Raw genomic sequence first — 22800 nt, 5'->3', positions numbered from 1 at the left:
TCTCGTTTCGTAATGTTTCATTTAAGAAATAGATATATGTAATAATTATTTATTTCTTCATGTAATCACTGCAACTTTCTGCAGGTGCTGGGATTGTTCCTGTGCAATTCCTGATGTATTTTTTTCTATTCAAAATATTTCCTTGTTATTGTATACTGTGAAATATTTAAGAACACAGCAAAATTTGGACGGACTGCTTATGACATGATTGTGTTTACCAGTTAATAGTATTGTCAGTTTTAATCCTCCATACAGCTCCATCCTCTTTGTGGCGTGCTGAGGTGGTATCATTGCGCATGTCGGTGTTATAGTGCAACATAGACCCTCTTTGTTGGGGATGTAAAACGAGCTTAAAATAATATGTAACAAAGAGTAATTGATTATTTAAGATTTGGAAACGCTTCATGTTAATAATAAGGAGAATTTTGGGACGTTTTTTTGTACTGCGTGGAGGTCAAGCAATGTTTCGGGCGGAGGGATACATTCGTCCGAGAAGAGCATGAGGCCGGCGTCTCTTGGTTGAGGTTTCCGGGCAACTCTACTGCAATAACGGTTTACCGTCTCAACCGATTCTCAGTCGTATACGCCAATAAAGCTGAATTAGACTCGAGCACTCCCGGGATAGTGCGTGTCATCGAGGTATATTACGTCTCAAATCTACAACTTGAATTTTTTTTTTGCCTCTCTCCATCTTCGCGGCGCTTGAAAAGTCAAAATGGTGAGTACCAGGCCAACGACGTGGTTAGCTAGCTTGGCAATGAGCGTGGACGCCACTCGATATTTTAGTCAACGCTATTTCAAAACAGCTTCGATTAAACTTCTTTTGATATTAAGAGAGTCTCGTTAAATTCGGTTGTGTCAATTAAAATGTACTACTGTTTTGAGTATTCGTCAAATATGATTTTTAAATGAGCTTAGCTAGCTAGAATGGGTATTTCAATATAGGATTTTTAACGGCTACTTAGGATCGCTTACAATCAATTTTGGAGGGTATTTTTTAAGATACACACTTGAGCTATAATAATGGATTCTATTTTTATGTTGTAAAAGCCTCTACTGCGCATCTTGTATGTTGTGCTGTGTAACTAAATGGACGCCGCATCCATGGCGTTGCGGCGTAATAGCAAGCCAGTCGTTTGGATGATTCACAAAGGCGTTTAGTTTAATCCTTTGCTACACAAGCATTTTTCTTTTTCTTTTCCCCAGCCTCCTCGTAGCTAAATGTGACCGAAGAAGAGTGGGCGTGGTGGTGCGAAAAGGGGCTGCTAAGAATAGACCGCCCCGGTGTTATCTTGAAACTCATCTCGTCTCTTATAACCTTTCGCGAGGAGGCAGATGCATTAAAAAAAAAAAAAAAAGATCGCTAACGCCTTCTTAAATGCTCACACAATAAGCCGCCTGCAGCCTTGGCCAGCGGCTCTTGGTGGTGTGCATCAACAGGGGGCTGTGGATCTCCTCTAGCATGCGCAACAAGCATTCAAAGCGTATTCGCCACCCTTATTTGGATTACATAAGAGCACTGCCCACAGGTAGTCGTTGCACGCGTGCCATGTTTCAATCATTCGATGCACGTAAAGGCTGCTTTCTTCCTGCGCCATGCAGCCCAACCGCATTCTGCTGCTTGGAGCCTCCATGCCACCCCTATCTATCCCCAACCCCTTTTCCTCCTCCTGTGCCACCTATCCCCCCCCCCCCTCCCACTTCTAACCAAGCCATGCTTGGCGCAGTAGGCTGTCATCATCTGCAGTGCACCCCTTCACAAAGGGAAGAAACTCATTCGAAATCCTCTCAACTATGCTCCGATATGAAGCTAACGTCTCGATCCTTTGCAGTTAATCAGCTCGGGGATATTTTCAAGGATAACGTAATTTGCAATGTCTTGCATCATTTTTAGTGACCGCACCCCCCACTCCTTCCGGATGACTCAGATACATTCACGAATAAGCGCTAATGATGCATCCACCTTGAGTGGAGATGCGCCGATACCACTTTTTCTGAGCAAGTTTGATTAAAATGTATTTTATTTTAATAAATGATTCGTTAAAATAGAGGTACAACTAATTGATTATCAAATGAATTGACAAATATTTTGATCACAATCAATTCATTGTCCAAATCTTCAGAATTTAATTATGCTCAGATTTCTTTCGTACTCTATGAAAGCAGCATGATTATCTTTGTTTTTAATCAACATCTGCTTTTTTTTTTTGAAAAACACTGCTCAACATTTCAGCTTTCAATATTTTCTGTACTGCTTAAAATCACTATGGTTGTGTGTGAGCTGGAGCCCTTTTCACTCTGCACTTAGCAGTGTGCTGCTCTCCTTTGATGAACATCTTCACTGTGAGGCGCGGGCACCACAAAATAAAGCGTTGCGAGGCTCCAGGGCGCGGCACGAGGGGCATTTTCCACAAAAGCGAGGCCCCTCAAATGAAAAAGACGTTCCGTTCGAGAGCAGTGTTGCTGTGATGTCAGACAGTCCAATGGGAGCATAATAAAGGATGTGCCTATTTCCTTTTCTGCTGCATTCTTCTCCTCCCTAAAATAAACAAATATTTGCTAAAAGCTGTGACCAAATTGCATCCTTGGCAACATTGTAAACCCTTAACTGTGTTAATGGCAGCAGGGCGGATTTGTGTGTAAGGAAATAATTGATCCTAACCACTTTACCAGCGCTGTGTTCCGTGTGTATTTTCATCACTACGCAACCTATTGGCTGCGTTACGACACTGAAAATAGAACTTGAGACAAGCAACAGGTCGACTTCACAAGAACTAAGTGGCTTTCAATTAAAGATTAAAAAAAGGTGCTTAGTGGCGGTGATCTTTGGTGTGCTACATAGGCGACCCTATTCACGTCTGACTAATTATAGCGGACGTGTGTATTTCGGGGCCGTGGCGTATTTATACCCGGCCCTCATCACACTTTGGCGCCTTTAACTGGACACGCTGACTGACTTGGACAGGCCTAGTAAAGACTTCACACGGGTGGCAGAGTGACACGTCAGGAGAAGTTAAAATTGAATTAAGGTGTCATTGCACTTTTTAGGTTTAAAAATACCAAACGATTTTGCCGTCTGTCGAGGTTTGGTGTCGAGATGAGAATTGGCTCAGGTGGGGGGTTTTTTCGAGTGAAAGTGAGCCGACAGTGATTTATCAATGTCCTTTTGTGTCAACAGGCAGACCAGCTGACCGAGGAACAGATCGCAGGTGAGTACATAGCGCAGCCACGCTTTTAGCTTTAGCGGCTCCGAGGTGACGGCGAGATGATCGACTGCCAAGGATAAACACTTAGCCTGCGGTTGTCACTTGGTATTCCCCGACAAGCCGCTTGACATCATTCAGCCAAAGCGGAAATCAGCGGGGGCTGTGAGTCAGTCTAAAAAAAAAACCATATATTTTTGAGTCCGTGCTATAAATTCACCAGAGCTTTTAGTTAGGCATCCTTCCAGCCTCCATTTATTTCAGCATTTTAAAAAGGCTGAATGAGTCACAACTACCCACTTGATGTTTCTGTGTCACGGGGACCCACGTGTGTTAATTGTGTCGCCCGTACAGAGTTCAAGGAGGCCTTCTCACTGTTCGACAAGGACGGCGACGGAACCATTACCACCAAGGAGCTCGGCACTGTCATGCGCTCCCTGGGCCAGAACCCCACTGAGGCTGAGCTGCAGGACATGATCAATGAGGTCGACGCAGACGGTGAGAAGGAGAACGACACATTTGGACTTGATGGACTGGATCTGCGAGTACCTCCAAAATGGTCTTAATTAGGCTGTGACTGTGCAGCACCTTTTCGAATTTTCACGTCAATTGCTTTGTGTGCCTCGTCAGGCAACGGGACGATCGATTTCCCGGAGTTCCTGACGATGATGGCGAGGAAGATGAAGGACACAGACAGCGAGGAGGAGATCAGAGAAGCGTTCAGAGTCTTTGACAAGGTCTGGACCTCTTTGAAATAGCCGCCTATGATGGAGCGCCGTGATGAGCGTGCTTGCTCCCTCTGCAGGACGGCAACGGCTACATCAGCGCAGCAGAGCTACGGCACGTCATGACCAACTTGGGGGAGAAGCTCACTGATGAGGAAGTGGACGAAATGATCCGCGAAGCCGACATTGACGGCGACGGACAGGTCAACTACGAAGGTAAGATGTTACTTTTTGTGATGACAGCTCCAAAACAGAGAGTTGACCAATCCTGGTATGATGTTTAAAAATGTATTTCCACAATTGAGTAGGTTCTAAGCGTTTTGTCCAATTTTCGTCAAACGCGCGTTAGGTAAGTCGAAGCAAATCTCTGAAGTCAATAAACACGTTCACTGTGTTTGTGTCTTTCAGAATTTGTCCAAATGATGACCGCCAAGTGAAGAGAAGGCTGATATTTTCTCTTTAACGTTGCTTGTCCTCTTAAGATCACTGTCTTTAAGAACAAAAAGGAACAATTGTCAGCTGATGAACACCCCCCCCCCCCCCCCTCCCCTCCCAATTCCCCCCTTTAGCCCCTTAAACAAAACCAAACATTTCATGTAGAATTTGGCCATTTGTGCTTAATCCATCCAAGTACTTCTGAGGTATCTGTTTAGCATACACCTACAGAATAATCCCTGAAGAAGTTAATGGACCAAGCTTTAAGAGGGCCAAAGGCCTTTTACTTCCGACCAAGATTCTGCCGAGTCACTCAGCTCATGAATAATTTAGAAGAAAGAGCAGCGCTGCCACTGCAAGGGGGGAGGGGAGGGACAAAGAAACCGACGCCACCCATCTTTAGAGAAGTGGGTTATTTCAAATCTTTCCGCTTCCGCAAAGAACCTTTGCCTCTCTACTAGCACCAGTGGCGATTTCTCTCAATACCAATTTGACTACTCTTCTTGCATGCAGCCGTTCTGTGGTGGTCTCCTGTCTCGACAAGGTGGTTCTGATCCCATCAGAGGTAGCGGTCAGATATTGTATACAGTGGAGGTATATACTTTCATATATAGCTATATATCTGTATTAAAAAAAAAAAACCTTTGGTGTCACTATTTCAAGAGCAACTAGTTGCAGTCTGTGGTGTTCATTGGTGCTTGGTCGGACATGAGCATTTTCAAAAAGTTTTGGCAATGAACAGCGCGATTGATTCCCCCGACGGGGTGTTTTTTGGAGCGGGTGGCTTTTCTGCATCGCCGCGGCAACCGAGCGGAGACGCGTGCGTGAACTTGTTGCTTTGAGGCTGATTGTTGTGAAGACGCTGCGGAGGACCGCTGTTAATACAAAACGGATATCCTGACGATACGATATTGATGTAATGCTTTCTAAATGTCTTCTCAAATATTATGTATGGATGACAAACTTTGGTCACAAACTTTCTCTCTCTCTATATATATAGTCGGTATATTGGTGTGTCGTAAAGTTTGCATCGCTTGTCGTCGTCGTCGTAGTAAATGGCCCGTGCTCTGTTTTCTCTTTGGTTTTGATATGTGCCATTAACGCTCCCCAAATGCCTCAACCGTCTCTCGCAAGGTTCCCGAGGAAGTTCTAAACATCTCCGGAACTCTCACACTAGAAGACTTGACCGTTTGCACTCGGTATTAATCATGTGAATATTATTGCAAAAAAGAGAAAACTGAAATTTGACTTGCTGCCGTAACTCGTGCGTCCCTAATTTCGCATCCCTCGTTGGCTGTTCCATCTTGAGTTTGTAGTCCAGTGGTTTCATCACCTGCAACCTGCTTGCTTGTTTTACTCAACGGAATACTTATACTGTACTGTATATTTACAAATACCTAATGTAGTCGGCCTGTTCTAATAAAACATGAAGAAGGGGTTGTAGCAATTTACTGGACTGGTTTCAGCGTTTTAACAGTTGGGGTGGCGAGTCATCGTTGGAAGGGGATTGAAACTTAAATACCACTCGGAGGCATTTCAATCGGCAATGTTTGATTCTGATACGAGGACGTCAACGGTGATGGACTGTTAGCTTCTGATGGCGTCTCAAAAGATGTAAAGATGTGATATATTTTCCATAAATCAATAAACTGAATGAGCTTTACTTCACCTGAATTTTCCCATGTCATATTTGGGGTTGGGTATTCGTTTCTTTTTCATTGATGTCATATTTTCAAGGGGTGTCAAACTCTGGCTCGCGGGACAAATGTGGCCCACTGTAATTATATTTGGCCCGCAAAGACAAAATTGTGCATCGACTTTTTAATCACCATCTAGTTTTTGTGTATAGAATATGAATTTATTAGGGTTGACACTCATAATGGCCCTCAGAAGGAAACTATGACTCCGTTGCGGCCCGCAACAAAAATGAGTTTGACCGCCTTGGTCTACACTAATGCTGAGCCCTTGATTATTCTGCCTCTGAATTACTGTTCTTAATATTCTTTCCCCGCCAGTTCATTAAGTTTCCCGTTGAGGATCGGTCAACCTCAAACAGGGTCATGGTGAGTCATCCGAGCCCTTGACTGGAGTAAGCAATCGGGCAGTCTGGCATTATTAAGTAGCTCATGGTATTCCTACTGGAGCAATTTGTGTAAATCCAGGTCAGCCGGGGCTCACGACCCCTCGCCCCGACGAGCTCCAAATGTGACAGCGCGTGACCCCCTCGGGCAGGATGCAAAGCCAATGGGACGAGGCGGCCTCAGAGGTGAGTAGATGTGATTGCACACGTGTCGTAGCGCTATTTGTGTCCACTGTGGTTTCAGCAAATAGATGAGGCCAATTAGGGGAAGGCGCATGCTCAGCACGAAGTTGACCACGTGACAAATGTAGACCTCTGAAGAATACATGCAACTATACGAGGAAGAGTTGGACTCGCTGAGGTGGCTCAAGTCAAATTACCCTAAAAAGAATGTCCCGCATTCTTAGTTAGTCCGCTAGAGGGCGTCATTACATCAAATTAGCTCGTTTTTTGCTTCAACTGACAGAAGTTAAATTAATATTTACATTGTAACAAAAATAGTTGACCATTGACTACTTCAGATATGAACAAGTGTCTCGTTTAATGTATTTATAGATATCTTAATAATGAATAAAGAAAAATAAAGTTCCCATCAGGTCTAATGGCATGGTATAGAATGTGCCAGACTGCTGCCAGCATTAATGATTCATGATGACTACCCTTTGATTAATCCACACATCAGTGTAGATGTCAGCTCTGACCACATCCTGGCAAAAGGGCAATTAATCAGAATGAAACTAAACTGAGAAAACCAGCAGCAAGTTCTTTTCTTTCTTGGCACAGTTTGAGGCGTGTAAATGACCCGTTTCAGCAGAGCGCATCTTCCGATTCCATTAGCGTTGGAATGACCTCAAATCAGATCAGCGCTGGCTAATTCCATTTGTATCGTTTTTATTTGTCATTTTTCTGCATGATGGGGGAAATCCTGGCCGTCTGGGTAATTTCCACACTACCACTCTGATAGTATGTGGGTAGTGCTCAACCTTTTCATGCCAACATTATTCAGGTTACTATCATTTAATACTAATTCCAGACCTTTAACACTAAAACACAAAATATTCCATCCATCCATTGCCTACACTGCATTTTCTTGACTTTTTTTTACTCGTAATACAAGTTATTTAACTTTTTGAACTTGTCGTGTAAGCACAGCACAAGTAAGTGGTATGGTATGCTAGTTGACCAATGATTTCTGTGGTTTTTAGACAGAAATGACAGGCAGTCATCAATCAAGCAAAAATGTGGAATGACATGAAGTAAAAAAAAAAATAAAAAAAAAACAAACACAAAAGATTTCAATGAACTGCAGATGAAGATGTCCATGGCGAATGAAAAACGTTTCGTAAGACAATACAGCAGTGGTGTAATCTTTAAAAAAAAATAAAAATCAGTTTCTTTGGAAACACTGCTTCCAATCAATTGTTTTTCTTATCACTTCCCATAAAAATGCTATGTTGTTGTTTTTATAAGAACACAAAAACAATACTAAGCTTGTAAGCTTTTAAATATTCTTTAAAAAAAAAGCTCATGTTTTTATGTGTTTAAAACAACGCTGGCAAACTCTTGGGACTATAACGCGAATCCTCATTTCCAGGGTGGCATCTACAAAAACAACACTGACCTTGCCATAAAATTCACAGTAGGGTGTCAAAATATTTTTCACTTCCTGCTTCTAAATCTATAAAGACACACTTTCTCTCTCCTCCCAGGATTTACTGCTCTGGCTTTTATCCCAATCTGCCTTTACCATTAAGGACGAGCTATTCCATTTATTAAGTACACTTCCTGTCTCTCAAAGTGGACACTTATTAACCACATCCTTCTCGTGTCCCCTTGCATGTAAAAGCATCTCATCTGTATTACAATACCATCTTGAGAGGTTGTCAAAACCCTCTTGAGGTTTGCACATCTCATGTGTGTGTGTGTTTTGAGAATGTGTCTTGGCAGTCGGCATGCATGTCCAGACTGAGCCAACCTGTCATCCATAACCTTGGAAAATCCACAAGGCAATAATAGATTTTCCAACCCACGCATCTCAGCCATGATCCGTATTGTACTGCAAAACTTGAATGTCCATGCGACGAATGCAATTTAGGAAGCAACCTGATCTTCATTAAGCAAACATTGCCATTGTCCTGTTCTAATTGTATTTTTGGCCAATTACGCAAACAGACACGGCAGCAGGAAATGAGGCAAAATGTGATTACTTACATTTATTTTTATTAATTTCTTTTTTTTTCACAGCCAAGTTGTCTCACCGCTGCGCTTGTGTTTGCTTGTCGTGAAAAGCAAACAATAAGGTGAGGAACAGGATATTTTGCTTTACATTCCAGGTGAGTGTTATTTGAGACTTTGCACCTTTTGAAATATGAGTGAGCCACTGACCAAAATTAAGACTTTTTTTTTTGCTTTGACCTAACCAAAAACAACCCAAATAATCGGGATTGAAATTTACAGTAAGACAAAATAGAGAATTAGATACTGAAACATTTGATGCTATCTTAATTATCCTATTTAATGCAAACACCTCAGGCAAACAATGATGTCTTTAGCGCCATTTCTAATCTGTTGTCTCTCCGTTGGTGCAACAATGTCACAAAAAGTAGGTGTGTTATGAAAGTAGGCGGGGTGAGATTTGCCAGAAAGAAAGAGAGAGAGAGAGAGAAGTCAAACAGTGGTGTTGCCGGGCGCTGCTTTCAAACTTCAACTTTCCTTTCAGCGTGGCTCACATGTGGACTTATCCACCCGAGAGTACGACCGTGGGAAGGTGAGTTATTATTTTTCTATTTTTTTTTATAAGACTTTGTAGTCAATGGTGCTGTTTAAAGCACAAAGTGTGAATTCTGACTTTATTCTCACAATTCTGACTTTAAAGTCAGAATTCTCACTTCAAAGTCAGAATTCTGACTTTAAAGTGAAGAAGAAAAAAAAGGGGGTGACAGGATTCTGACTTTTTATCCTCAGAATTCTGACTTTATTCTCACAATTCTGACTTTAAAGTCAGAATTCTGAGAAGAAAATTCAGAATCCTGTCACCCCCTTTTTGTTTTTTTTCTTCACTGGCCCTAATCCTTTTGCGTACTCTGCCTAGTAACAAATGACTACAATTTTTTTAGAACCTGTAATGATTTAAGTGAAATTGGATCATTTGTGATGATCTGTCAAAGCCGCTATCGACAGGAAAGCTTGAATCACAAAGAATTCCACTGGTTAACTTAATTTGATCTACTTTTGATTGCACATTTCCAACTCTTCATTGTTTCGTTACTTCCTTCTTTTGTGTTCTCTAACAAGACGTTGAACAGCAAATTTGAGTCTGATTTGGCCAATTAGGTATTGAAAATGTCTATCATGCCTATTTTCCTATTTTGACATCTTGGCACCGTGATGACATCAACAGTGCCTTGCGAGGCAGGAAGTGGGCACGGATGTGAGACTACCTCAGTGTTGTCAGCTACATCAAATACGGAAAGTCTGACAATTGAATATAAACAATGAAAACCATTTTTTGAATTCAATCTTTCAGCTTCTTGTTAGCCAATAAGAGTTGCGAATGTATTGAAATCAAATTCAATTGATTTGGAAAGGTTTTTCTTAGATTGATCTTGAAATTTCTTCTGAACTCAGTGTTTGTTCGTCGACTACCGTATGCGTGTGGTAAGGAAATTTTGTTGTCCCTACCCACAGAGTGCTTTGGTGAGAATCTTCTGACCACCCTTGCCCTCCAAATGAAACCAAGACTGCCCAGTTGCATTTGTGAACATCTGGGAGCCGTTTAGATTCCCTCCAGTGACTCATCCATCAACTTAAGCATGGCCTGCGACGGGCTGTGCCCCAACGTCACGTGCAACGACAGCCTCACGTTGAAAGGCGACAGCAATCCGGCCACGAGTATCATCATGTTCCTGGCCGGCGTGGTGGGGAACCTGTTGGCGCTCTTCATCCTGGGCGTTCACCGCAAAGAGCATCGCTCCAGGTCGTCCGTCTTCTCCATCCTGGTGACGGGGCTGGCCCTCACCGACCTGCTGGGCACTTGTGTCCTCAGCCCGTCCGTCTTCATCTGCTACGCCCGCAACGTGTCCCTCATCGGCCTGGGCGACGAGAGCCTGTGCCAGCTCTTCGGCTTCGCCATGAGCTTCTTCGGCCTGGCGCCCACCCTCATCCTCTGCGCCATGGCGGTGGAGCGTTGCCTGGCCATCAGCCATCCCTACTTTTACTCGGTGCACATCCGCCAAAGCTTCGCCAAGGTGACGCTGGTCGCCGTTTATCTCTTTTCCCTGGCCTTCTGCCTTCTGCCGTTCGTCGGCGTCGGCAAGTTCAGGCAGTACTGCCCGGGGACGTGGTGCTTCATCGACATGGACGCCACGGGGGACGCCGACGCCGAGCGGGTGCAGGCTTTCTCGCTGACGTACTCCTCGCTCATGGCGCTGATCATCCTGGCCGTGTTCGCCTGCAACGGCTCGGTCATCGCCAGCCTCTGTCAGATGCACCGCAGCCAATTGATGCGGCGAGGCTCGGCCTGCTCCGCCGGCAGGAAGAGAAAGCTGAGCCTGGCCTTGTTCGGATGGGGTGAGGAGGAGATGGACCACCTGGTGCTCCTGGCGCTCATCACCGTCATCTTCGCCGTCTGCTCGTTGCCACTCACGGTGAGTACGTTCTCGACTTGTCAGTTCTTCAAAGCTTGTTGACAACATTTTCATCAGAAAGCAATGTGGTCATGTGGTTGGACTTGACTTGAAGGGAAATTTCAAAAATCTATGAGATGAATGCGTCAGCACCAGGACCAATGAAAATAAAAACGCACATACTGTGTAAAGAAAAAAAAAAGAAAGGCAAAAGTAGAAGAATTGATTCGACTCCTTTTATAGTATAGAAACTAAATTGGGACTTTTGGCGGGTTAGTTGCAGCAAGTTTCTCGCACGACTTTGCTACAATTTGGCGCAGTTTGTAGTCGAGGGAATGTGGGATTAGCGTTTCCCTCCCGGGGCGGAATTAACAAACCACATGGCTTGCCCGATGACCTCAGTCTGAGATGGTTCCGTACAGGAGACAGCTAGAGCATCCCCATTTCCCTGGTCTTGATGGTGTGGTTGGAGTAACACAATGTGCCACAGAAGGTGCGTCTTAAGAATGTCGCCGCCTTAACGTGCCTGTGTGTATGCACGCATTAATCTTCTCGAGCTATTGTGTAGATGGATTTGACAAATGCGCCATTAAAAAAAATAAAACCAAGGAAGACAGGTTAATCAGGTTCATCAGCATCTTGCCCATAAATCAAAATGCAAGACAGAACAGAAATAGCACGTGGAAAACTCGAGAGTTGTCAATAGAAATGGAATTCGAGGCTGTGGTTACAGACGTTCAGGTCAGATACGGGAAAACGTTAAAGGTGCTCCATCCCGCTCCTTATTGCTCAGCCACCGTCTCGTGTTCAGCTTACGGTAAAAACTAAAGCCGACCACCAAGCATGAGATCATGCATGTTAAGTAGTTGAGAGGCCTATTTGAGGGAACATTTGTGACATCATCAAAGCAATTCCGAACTCCTGTGGGCGGATCCCAGATATCTGTGAGACGACGGCGGCAGCTAGGACGACATGAAATAGCTTTTCGCTATTGCAAACAGATGTGTGAGAAAATGGCTGATTGCACTTCATGCATGAGTCAGCTATGTAGATTGAAATGCTTTTATTTACATTAACCGGAGCAGATTAGACATCTGCGGAAAGGGGAATACTAATTACTCAGTTAGTCATCCTTTTAGGAATGAAGTCATGTTGCATTGAATGTACACGTTGCCGGGCAGAAAATGTGCACACGTAAAAACAACAACGGGCCAACGTCATTCATTTTTCCAATCAAACCGGGTCCATTCATTTATTATTGAGCTTCTCAAAGAAAGCTGACAACCTGTTAAACCCGTTGCCGCTCCGAAGGGACCTCTAAGAAAAAGTCTTGCAGGATTTTAAGACTCGTCTCGTACGACGTGCGGCTGCGTCTTTTCTTGCCTGTGCGCCTTTCAAGGCAAAATATTGACTTTGAATAGACGAGACCAGACAAGTCCCTCTGTTAATGAGAGATACAATTTGATAAATGGATGGATGTTTACAATGGATATACCTTATTTATTTATTATTATTTCACTATCAATAAAATAAATGTGATTTTTTCCCCCCCTGAATAATTGCAATCTCAAGACGCCACAGTGGATGTTTTGCTATTTTTTGCGTGCTTCCATCTGTCTTCCTATCTGCGTGAGAGCAGCATTAGGGAAGTGTAGCTTTCTTGCAGTGTCTATTTCAGGAGTTCTCTATTGGGACTCTTATTTTTCTCAGGCTTGTCATATTAACAGCTTGAATGTAAAATATCAGTCGAAATAAACCACGCTCGCAGTGTGATGATAACGGACATAAGATAAGACGCGTCCAATCATTGGCTGACAAATTGTTATCGTCGCAGATGGCCTGCGAAAGATCGCTCAATGATTTGTTTGCAAAATAGGAGTGGCGTTCACGCGCGGCGTTTTATCTTCCGTGCAATTTCGTAGAAAACGATGATAACTTGGTAGCGTTCTATTGATAACTTTACCACTAAAACCAAAGCGTGCCAATTGGACACAATAGTCGAAGTTCATAGGAGCAATTCATTGCCTTATGAAGAACTAGAAAAACAATCAGCAGTTGAATCAATAATAAAACTCTTTCTGGCAAATTGCTGATGATTACTATGCCATTTATCTCTAATGAATGTGTCTTTTTCCTCATTGCAGTCATTATGTTTGGAACAGGCACAAACTAATAGACCACCCTCCTGGAGTATCACCATCAGTACCGTTTCCATGGCAACCAGCGCTCAATATTCAGCTTGTTATTTGAAGGGCCTGGATGTGATTATACTCGTACGGCCCCATCTGAATTTAAGACCTTGAGGAATGTCCTCACTAGTCATATTTTGAGCGAGTATGAATCATAAAAATGGAAACTCACAAAATGCTTTTGTGTCACAATGAAAGGTTTGCATTAGTGCCGCTGCTGTGGGGGCGACTCGGCCAGCATGCCAATATTGACTTAATTAGAGAAAACTTGTCAGTACACCACGTTTAAAGTGAAAGTGCCAACAAAATAACAACTTTTTTTTTTTTTCTGGTTTAGCGGCACACTGTATCTCACTAGAATCTGGATTAAAAAAAAAAGTTTAGACTGCTGTAACAATATGTATAATTTTCAACAATACACTTTAATATAGGGGGATTTAACTCAATATTTGCATAAAAGTTAAATAGTTTCAACATATTATCCTGGTTTCTTCAAAGTTGAATACAAAACTGTACACAGCAAATGCACTGTACAAGATTAAAAAAATACAAGTGTAAGATACTAACATTCACAGTTTGATACAATTCGGAGATACTTTCACATACCACTAGAGGGAGTCCAAGTATTCCACTTTCCGAATCGCTCAATTTGTCCTGCAAGCTGTTGAAATTAAACTACAAATTTAATAAAATGACTAAATCCTATTAAACCGACTAAGTTCACATTAAGTGAGTGGGATCTTACAATTGACCGCATTGTTTCGGTAAATAAATTCTTAATCAGCACTATTATGCTTTTCTGGTGTTTTTAATTTAAATATTAGGAACAAAATGTACTGAACAAATGCTGGGAAATGACTGACTGCTGCTGCTTCAGACCACAAACACCAAAATTCAACATTCAGTCATTTGTTTTTCAAGTCCAAATTAAATACACGCGAGTACGTATTTACATTGCGGTTCCTGCTGGTTCTCCTCTTCCACCCAATACATCACAATCTGCCCTGCACACATCGTCCCTCTTTCTGCCAGACTGCTAAATCATTTAAGAATGTAAAGCAGAAGAAGAAGAAAAAAAAAAATTGTTTATGTGTTTGACATGAGCATGGGGAAATGATACTTGTGTGGGCTGAAGAGCTATGATGTGGTTGTGTTATATAGCGACCTCCTCGAGAGAGTTGCGCCTCATAAATTGGAAAGACTTGACAGGCTAAGCAGGAAACAGACAAAAAAAAAAACGTGTGAAAAGAAAAAAAATTGTTGAGAAGACCAAATACGAACGGTTGGGGTGCCCATCGGCTAACCGCTAACACGCTACAGTAACGCTCTCATATCGTAAAGCGAATTAACATGCATTTACCAAACTACGAGTTTCGTAATTTAAAAGAAAAACACATTACAATCTTCTCATTTGTGACCATGAATGTATTTTTGCAGACTGACGTGCAAGACCAATAGGTGTGGCTCAGGTGAGACTCAAACTACAAAAGCTCAGCTTTGTTTTGCGCACTTTTGTTATCCCGCAGCTGCTTCCTGCCTATTAACACAAAAAAAAAAAGACAGAAAAGCTTCCATAGGAGGAAAGATGAGTCTCCTAATGTGTTCTAAACAATTAGGAATGCCTCTTCTTTGTGGAAGGTCATTTAAGCCTCCTTTCACATGTCTCATGTTTGCCAAGAGCATCAAGATGGCTGCAAACACTGACTTTCCCGTGTAATTTGTCCGTTGACCGTATTGACTTGAAGAACAAACGATCGGTGTAATGAGGTTAGGAGAACCCTCCAGGCTTCCATTAAATGGTGATGAAAGGCCATTTTTGATGATGGATGAAAGGCAAAGATCACAGCGGATTGATCTTCTGTTTTGCATTTCCTCATCCTTTGTTGCAAAAACACGAACTATAAATATGAACTCAAGATATCCTCTTTAAAACTATGTGGTTTGTAAACCACAATGATACACAGGTTAAATATAGAGTAGAAGAACGATTGTGCTTTGTTGTTTAAACAGCTTGTTAGCTAGCTCGTAAGCTAGCTAACAAAACTTAAACGTGCAAGGGGCTACTGGAAAAGTTTCCAATTGCGTCAGTGATGAAAGCGTTTGTTGAAAAGTCCACATGAGCTCAGTTTACCGGCACCGTCCAAAACAATACGGGAATTATTTAGTTGTTTTTCTTTTTTGTTATATATAAAGCGTTTCCTTCTGCTGCCAAGTCATTTTGTTGGCACCGTGTGTTCTCTACCCAGTCTGTGATTTATATTCCGACTTTTCAGACCCTTATCGTTGTTATCGTTAACCATTGTGGCTCATGTCCTAGCTTGCCTGCTGCTTCCACTCAAGCCTGCCTGTGTCAGTGGAGCCTCGTCAAACTTGGAATAGTTGCACATAAAAAAATAGTCACATTTGTTTTGATTCCAAGTCCAGTATTCTTGTTTTTTAGCTAGTTTGAGTAAATCCAGAGATGCCAATCAGTGCTCCTCGGCACGTTATACATGTATTTGAATTTAATGTGGGTCATTTCTGTTTTCAAAGTGAGTCAACAGAAGTTGACTCATTTTTTTCTCTAAAATTTCGAGCCCATTGCTTTGTGATGAAATCAATATTACATGTGGCGACACCCTTCCCAAAAAAAACCCCCTACTATTACCAAGAATGTTGTTTACTAATTGCCTGTTGTAGATTATTTTAATCATTCAACTTTTTGATTTAATAGAGCCAACATTTCATTTTGATTTATCTGACTTGATCATTGACAGAACACAAGGGACAAACTCTACTCCCATGCCCCCATTAAAACCATTTGTCTCCACCTAATCTGCTAATCGACGTTTATTACATGGACCAAATAATAAAAGCTCATTGATTTCAGACACATTTGTTAGTTTTGGGGCCAGAGTAAATCTGTCATATTTACTCAAATGCTATTGACACTGGAGTTTAATTGGACTTGAGTCACCAACCTTTTTTCTTTCTCGTAGTGATAATGCAAAATAACTCGCTTTGTCACAAATGCAATTGCCTGAAGTGAACTCTGTGTTTACTCCACTGAACGTTATGTTTCAAATAATATTTCCAGTCAACCTTATTGCGATTTAAGTGCAAACAGAAAACAGAACTGTTCTTAATAATAAACCATGCAACATTGTTATTTCCCTTTTTTTTATGTCTAGTCAAAAACTTCTCTTTCAAAATTTCCCTTACAAAAATCATGGGAATAGATTCAACTCTTGCAATCATAAAACCATTAATACCTGAACAGAATGGTTTATGCATGTTCCTGTTGAGTATAAAATAAATGAAGCACTCAAAATCATCATGAAACGCACTTAACTATTTTTGAATAATTTCTCTTTTCATGATTTACAACTGTTGCTTTCTGTAGGCGTAAAATGCAGGATGGGAGAGGAGTGTGATATCAATAATCTTCTAATTCAGCAAAATGGTTGTCTTGGTTTCTCTAATTTCAGATTTAGTGTTATGAACAATAATGTACTGCTACATAGTGGCTAAAAGTGGAATTGCACCTCAAATTAAAAAAAACTAATATTGCGTAAAACTGGATTTAAAACAAAAAAATCGCATTTAATTTGATCCAGATGTCAAAGTTTGAATGTAAAAGTAGAACTACTGATCATTTTGATATCTGGATTAAATCGGTGCCTCAACTTTTAAAAAAAGGGAGTGGCAGTATGATTGCGTCTGTTTTCTTTCCAAAATATTTTGGTGTTGCATTACTTTTTGTTTGCTCTGAAAAGGTCAGTTTAGTCATGCAGACAACAAAGAATTAATAAAAACAAAAACAAAAGAAGGATAATTACCAGCAGGCACTGTGGAAACTTGTGTGGTTTGGGGATTATAGGGCTCAGTGAACCATAGCTAATGTTTACCAGCTACAAGAACATGATTGGCGGAAACATTTTTTTTTTTTTTTGCCTTCCTCAGTAGCATCCCCTTCACTGTCAAATGTGTCAAAAGTATTGCCTGTTGATAAGCTGCATTTAGTGACATTACTGGTTTGGCAGATAGTGAAGGAGCAGCACAATGTCCTTTTGAATTGAAGCAAAAAAAAAAAAAAAAGACAATTTTTGTTTGGGAGCTAGGCTAAATGTTATGAGTTCAATTCATCTTTGAATGACATCTTTCCCCACGAAGCTGCAATAATATCGGTTGAGGATAAAGAATATATGTCTGTCTTACTGAACAGTTTGTGTTTTATTATATTTTATTATATACGCAAACTACTCTATTGACAAATAGTGCGACATATTTCCAAGGAACGAGAGCAGAAATGCAAACTAAACATTTTTTCCCAGACATATTGATCACTTCACTTCCCTCTTCTCCTTTCACCAAAACCAATTTCAACACTTTTCACTAGACTTGCTCTGCTTTCACTTCTTCTTTGCTGTGTGTCAGTGTAAGTGTTTCAATTTATTTTTGATTTTTATGATTATTGAAAAAGTAGTGGTTCTTTGCTATTTTGACCCCAGAATAATCAGTCGAGATACGGGTACTTTACTGCAGCCGCCCCAAGAGGGAAAAAGCCGCTAATGGAAGCTCAGACAAACTCGTTAACCAACTCCAGTGTTTGAGTACACGCGCACCTTATTTGATTTATGCTGCTTTCAACGCTTAAGTGAGCAATCTCAAGGTAAACACCACTGATCAATAAACAGCCAGAAACGATTTACAACCTAATGATGCTCCTTTTTCACCCACACTTACACATAGCATTTGCACACATGCGCATGTGTCTAAATATTATTTCAGTCAACAATATGTGATTTTAGAATAAATGAAAAAATGTCAAACTGAATTCAGTTTGGCATCTGACATCATTTCAAGTGCCGCTGGTGATTAAACCTAAATATAATTAGCTGGTGTAATTGATTGCATAAGTGTGCACACCCTCATTTAGCTATGTCGCTATGTTCGAAATTAACCAATCCACCTGCCACTTATTAAAATGCCTCAAATTATATCCAAATAAAAGTTCAGATCTTCTTGTAGGCCTTTCCTAACATTTGTACTTCAAAGCCTAAAGATTGTATGCTAACACTCTCTGCGCTAATCAAAATATAATGTTTTGTTTGAATGCGAAGCCAGTGTGGTGTTTTAAAATTATAGCCCAAAATTTTGGTTTCATGGGAGCACAACAACATCTTCCAAACACATGGGAAAATGAGCTATGGTTGAATCAAAACAATGTTCAGCCAGATTCAAAGGAGAGGGATGGATACAGCTCCTGTATTGGCTCCAACTCCATTGTGTGTTGTGGAAGTCGTTGAAGTATGCCTCTAAAAGGATCTTTGCGTCCGCACACTTTGCTAAATGATACTCGCTAAAAGCCAAGTAAAGTGTGTGTGCTGCGTAATAATTGGACAGTCAAACCGAGAGTCAGGAAGCCAGAGAGTCAGGCAAGAATCCTCCAGGGCTTGAGCAGGGAAATTACAAGACAGTGGAACTTGTAACCTTGTAGACGTCCATTAGCATGATTTGTTTCTTGGAAGTTGCGACCATCCTCACCGGCTTGTATGACGCAGTTGGGATAGAACACATCCAAGTTGAAGATGAGGCGGAGGTGTGAGCATAACCATTGTGATGGCTGAAATGACTCACAGCTTGAATAATTGGTTGAAGACGTTCATGAATGTGTTTGCTGATTAGACAGTGTTGCCATGCAGTGAGTTGTGTGTGCTTGTTGTGTACAAGGACATTAAGATGTACGCACAGGACGCTTCATTAGGTACATCAGTCACATCCATGAGAGGGTAATTAGTTCCCGAGTTGTTTAATTTAGCAAAGATTTTAGCCAACTGATTTTTAGTAAAGCTGGCTGGCAATTTATTCATTTAAATGTATTTTATAGTTTTTGTGTTGTGTGTTATTTATATACATTTATTTTTGTTGTCAAGTATATTTAATTATTTTCAATCAGCTTTTCCTTATGTATTTTTTTCAAATTCAGTTTTTAACACATTTTCAGTCTTAAGTATTTTTTACCTCATGTATCTATTTTTCAAATAATTTTTATATTTTTAATTTTACTTTATTCAGCTAAGCACTTTTCAGTTTGCTTCTGCTTTCTTTGAGGTCATTTTTATTTTCTAATTTAATGTTCTTATTTTTTCTGGATTTATTTGTTTTACCTCATGTTTTTCTGCATCATTTTTCAACCTATTTAGAAATTACCCACCCAATGTACAGTATGACATTTTTGAATGGCATCCAACAAAACTAGTCACGGTTAAGTTGACCGCATGATTGAGGGAGTGTAAGGAAAATATTTCTCCTGAACATGTAGTCCGAGTTTGTGGATGCTGCTGGCTGATGACAGGATGATAAACGAGCGAGCAAGAGTGTACAAAACAAACAATGGACTTTCCAACTGGCCCTCCTCCATGATGTTTCTCCAGACCACGTGTCTTTATTGGCTCGGTGAGCTTTAGCCTCAAGCCAAACACATTTGTATTCTGCTGTTTAAAGACCATCTGACACCTCAACACTTAAGTCCCCGCCGCCTTTGGCAGGTTAGATTTGTGTCCTACTGTGCACTGTGTGGAGGACCATAAGAGGCTGGGTGGCATGTTGTGTAGAAGCAACAGAGCAGGGTGGCACAGATCATGAGGAACTTTCTGGAGACTCCATGGGGGGGGGGGGGTACGTTCTAGACTACCCTTGCAAAAATCTGCGATACAGAAATAAATCTTATGTATGGCCCTTTTTTTTAAACTGTTTTTCCTTCTTTGAAATGTATGCCATCTCAAATTAAAATGCCATCTAGTGGTACAAAGTGTAATTACACCAAATTTTCAGAGTATTTAAAATAGTTATTGAATGTGAATAAAAAATCCCCCAAAATTAGAAGAATAAATGTTACATGAATACACTCACCAATTTTAACCTTGTGCTCATGGATCATTCAAAGCAAACTACTTGTGACAACAGCCAGCTGTTGCTTGTGAAACTCCAAAAGTTTAACACAACTTCAAGACAACACGACAACTTCCTTAAAACGTTACACACGCATGGGCGTTGTTTTGCTTCCACATTTTGGGGCCGCGTGACAACTCTCTTCCATGGGTTCTCCAGTTATGTACAAGGCTTCAATAGAGACCTGCTGTTGTTGTTTCGCCCCCCCCCCACCCCGGTTTTAAGGGTGACCACATCCGTGTGAGTCGAGATGTGGATTCTGAGTTGGACTCTCTGCGTCTGTCTCTTCTCTGTCAACGACTAATTCATAGTGGAGGGAGGCCCTAGCAACAAGGAAACATTTACACCAGTACTGGAAAAAAACAATCGATCATCAAGCGGGGCTTGTTGGTTTTTTTGCAGAGATTATGGAGATTTGTTGAGAGAGCAGAAGAATGAGGTGCGAAACAGTCAGCACGGGCCAGCTGTTGTGTGCTTTTGAACTTCCAGCTGTCTGGCCTCTGCGTGGTTTGCGGTTGCCTCCATTAGCCAGCATTTTAAGTGGCTAGGCTACTTACCAAGAAAACAGATTTTAAAATTCCCTCCCTTCCTGACACCTCCTTTGCATCTTTTCCAGATCGCCGGCTTCATCAACGCCATCCACCCGTTTTGCGGCGACAAAGAGAACCTGGCGGCCTTCCGCTTCTACGCCTTCAACCCCATCGTGGATCCCTGGGTGTTCATCATCTGCCGCAAATCCGTCCTCCAACACCTGCGTTCGTTGCTGAGCTGCCGCTTCGGCCAGGGGGCCGGCGTCAAGACCCCGGCTCACTGCTCATCCGCCCCCTTGCCCCTGGAGAGCCACGTGATCCAGTACAAACCTCCGGAAGGGACGGAAAGCAGCTTCTACTCAGGTGTGCCCTCGTCACCCACTACATGATGTTGCGCGTGTGGCGAAACACCAAGAGATAAACTCGGACATCTCCAAACCTGCACTGTTGTCGTAAAGGCACATTGACTCTTGATTAGAGATTCCACACCATCTTTTATTGACTGACTTGTCACAACGTGAGACGTCTCTCGGAAGTTAGCACAAAGGAGCATATCCTTGTCACGTGGTTGTGGATAGAAATGCTTACTGTACAATCACCCGCTGGCCACAATGTTAGGTACACCTATCTGCAGGAATGGGCAACTTTTCTTTCCCCAGTGCAGAGTTAAGAACTCATTTTGTGCATTTTTTCACAAAATTGTATCATTATTGAGATATATTTTTCCTGCATATCATTCCAAATCTGACAAAAAAAAAAATTAACCCTACATGGGGCAGTATATGATCCAGTGTAAGTGCAACTTAGACATGTTTGCCATCTAGTGGTGATTAATGACATTGCATCTTAAAACGACTGTCAACCCCTTGCATTTGTTGGGTTTGTTATTTATTTGTTTTAATCTCAAGGGTGCTCATCTGGTTCAAATCGGGATTTGTACTGAAGTGAACTGTCCTAAACAAAATTTAAAAAAAATCTCCATTTATTAATATCCGGTGCTGTTGTCAGGAATAGTGTCCAGTGGGTGAATATGGCTAAAATCATGCATGAATGTTTACAGTGTTTTTTCATTATAATTTCGTCTCGTCGTGACCAACGATGTGACACTTCTGTATAAATAATTGGGAAAGACTTTTACTGTTGAAATGTGTACACTGTTGTATTTTTGTCTTTGTCACTGCATGGACAATTGGGTGGAAAAAGCTTTTGTAGTGCTTCCTGTCTAACTTCTGCGGCTTTCAAATGTGCCTCTTTGCTGCTGTCACTGTGTTGTTTGTTTTGCACAATTGTTTACACTTTTGAGGTTTCGTGACGCCTAAGCCAAGTACTTGTTACGACCCGTATTGAGAAATGATGAATGTGAGATTTGATTTGTAAATAGTAATGTACAGCACAGTAGGCCTACATTCAATAGCACTCTACACGTGGTTTAAATGTGAAATTAAATGAAACAAAAAACAAGAATTGTAATGCAAATAGTGTATGTCTTTTTTTTTTTTTTTACCGATTTTGATTTTAAATGTGTGCATTTGAAAATTTGAACCATTATGGTAGTACATGTCTTTTTTTTTTAACAGATTTTGATTTTAAATGTGTGCATTTGTAAATTTCAACCATTATGGTAGTACATTTGGAAGCACAATAGATTGAGTACTGTAATGTACTTGTTACCCAATAACTATACATTTTATTTGTTGAATGTGTACATTATAGCTGAAAAAGACACAACAAATTAGCGAAAGAATTTTAACTCATGTTAATTGATACGTAGCCTACCGTATAAACAATGTTATTAGAATGTTCTCAATTCTGCTAAAAGGAGCTTGGAAAGAAGCAAAATAGTCATATAGTGATGTTTGCTATATTTAATTTAGCTTACTGCTAATATAGCTGCAAACAAAAGGTGCTAGCTGACTTTTTTTTTCTAGCTAGGAATCATTTCAGGTGGTCAGAGACAGCACCACTGTTTGAATTGCAATGAGAGAAGCTATTTGTTTTCTGTTTGTGTTTTACATGTCTTTTATATTAAAGAAGTCAAAGTTAGCTTTTTGATATTTTTGGCCTTGACGATTTACTTGAG

The 22800-nt window shown here is 41.2% G+C and overlaps 2 protein-coding genes across 2 annotated transcripts; both read left to right on the top strand.

Annotated features, from left to right (window-relative positions):
* The first annotated feature begins 485 nt into the window (after positions 1 to 485).
* calm3a (calmodulin 3a (phosphorylase kinase, delta)) lies at positions 486 to 6031 on the top strand. Its single transcript, XM_049726098.2, has 6 exons — positions 486 to 718; positions 3179 to 3209; positions 3558 to 3701; positions 3834 to 3940; positions 4009 to 4144; positions 4337 to 6031. The coding sequence occupies exons 1-6, from the start codon at positions 716 to 718 to the stop codon at positions 4363 to 4365; spliced, it is 450 nt and encodes a 149-aa protein (XP_049582055.1). The 5' UTR covers positions 486 to 715; the 3' UTR covers positions 4366 to 6031.
* A 2949-nt stretch (positions 6032 to 8980) lies between these two features.
* Positions 8981 to 22763, top strand: ptgir (prostaglandin I2 receptor). The gene is made up of 3 exons (XM_049726093.2): positions 8981 to 9210; positions 10131 to 11089; positions 20807 to 22763. Exons 2-3 carry the CDS (start codon positions 10256 to 10258, stop codon positions 21107 to 21109), a joined length of 1137 nt encoding a protein of 378 aa, XP_049582050.1. The 5' UTR covers positions 8981 to 9210; positions 10131 to 10255; the 3' UTR covers positions 21110 to 22763.
* The last annotated feature ends 37 nt before the right edge of the window (positions 22764 to 22800 follow it).

The sequence above is a fragment of the Syngnathus scovelli genome, chromosome 7 (assembly GCF_024217435.2).
Source record: "Syngnathus scovelli strain Florida chromosome 7, RoL_Ssco_1.2, whole genome shotgun sequence".
Classification (NCBI taxonomy): Eukaryota; Metazoa; Chordata; class Actinopteri; order Syngnathiformes; family Syngnathidae; genus Syngnathus; species Syngnathus scovelli.
The sequence above is the reverse complement of the archived record's forward strand: the minus strand, read 5'-3'. Positions and strand labels throughout refer to the sequence as shown.

What these genes read in the sequence shown, in the direction of transcription:
- calm3a (XM_049726098.2), top strand. An exon ending in GACCGAGGAACAGATCGCAG is followed by an intron (nt 3,210 to 3,557) that starts GTGAGTACATAG and finishes TCGCCCGTACAG; the next exon opens with AGTTCAAGGAGGCCTTCTCA. An exon ending in CGGACAGGTCAACTACGAAG is followed by an intron (nt 4,145 to 4,336) that starts GTAAGATGTTAC and finishes TGTGTCTTTCAG; the next exon opens with AATTTGTCCAAATGATGACC.
- ptgir (XM_049726093.2), top strand. Translation starts at nt 10,256, where the DNA reads ATGGCCTGCGACGGGCTGTGCCCCAACGTCACGTGCAACGACAGCCTC. An exon ending in TCTGCTCGTTGCCACTCACG is followed by an intron (nt 11,090 to 20,806) that starts GTGAGTACGTTC and finishes CATCTTTTCCAG; the next exon opens with ATCGCCGGCTTCATCAACGC.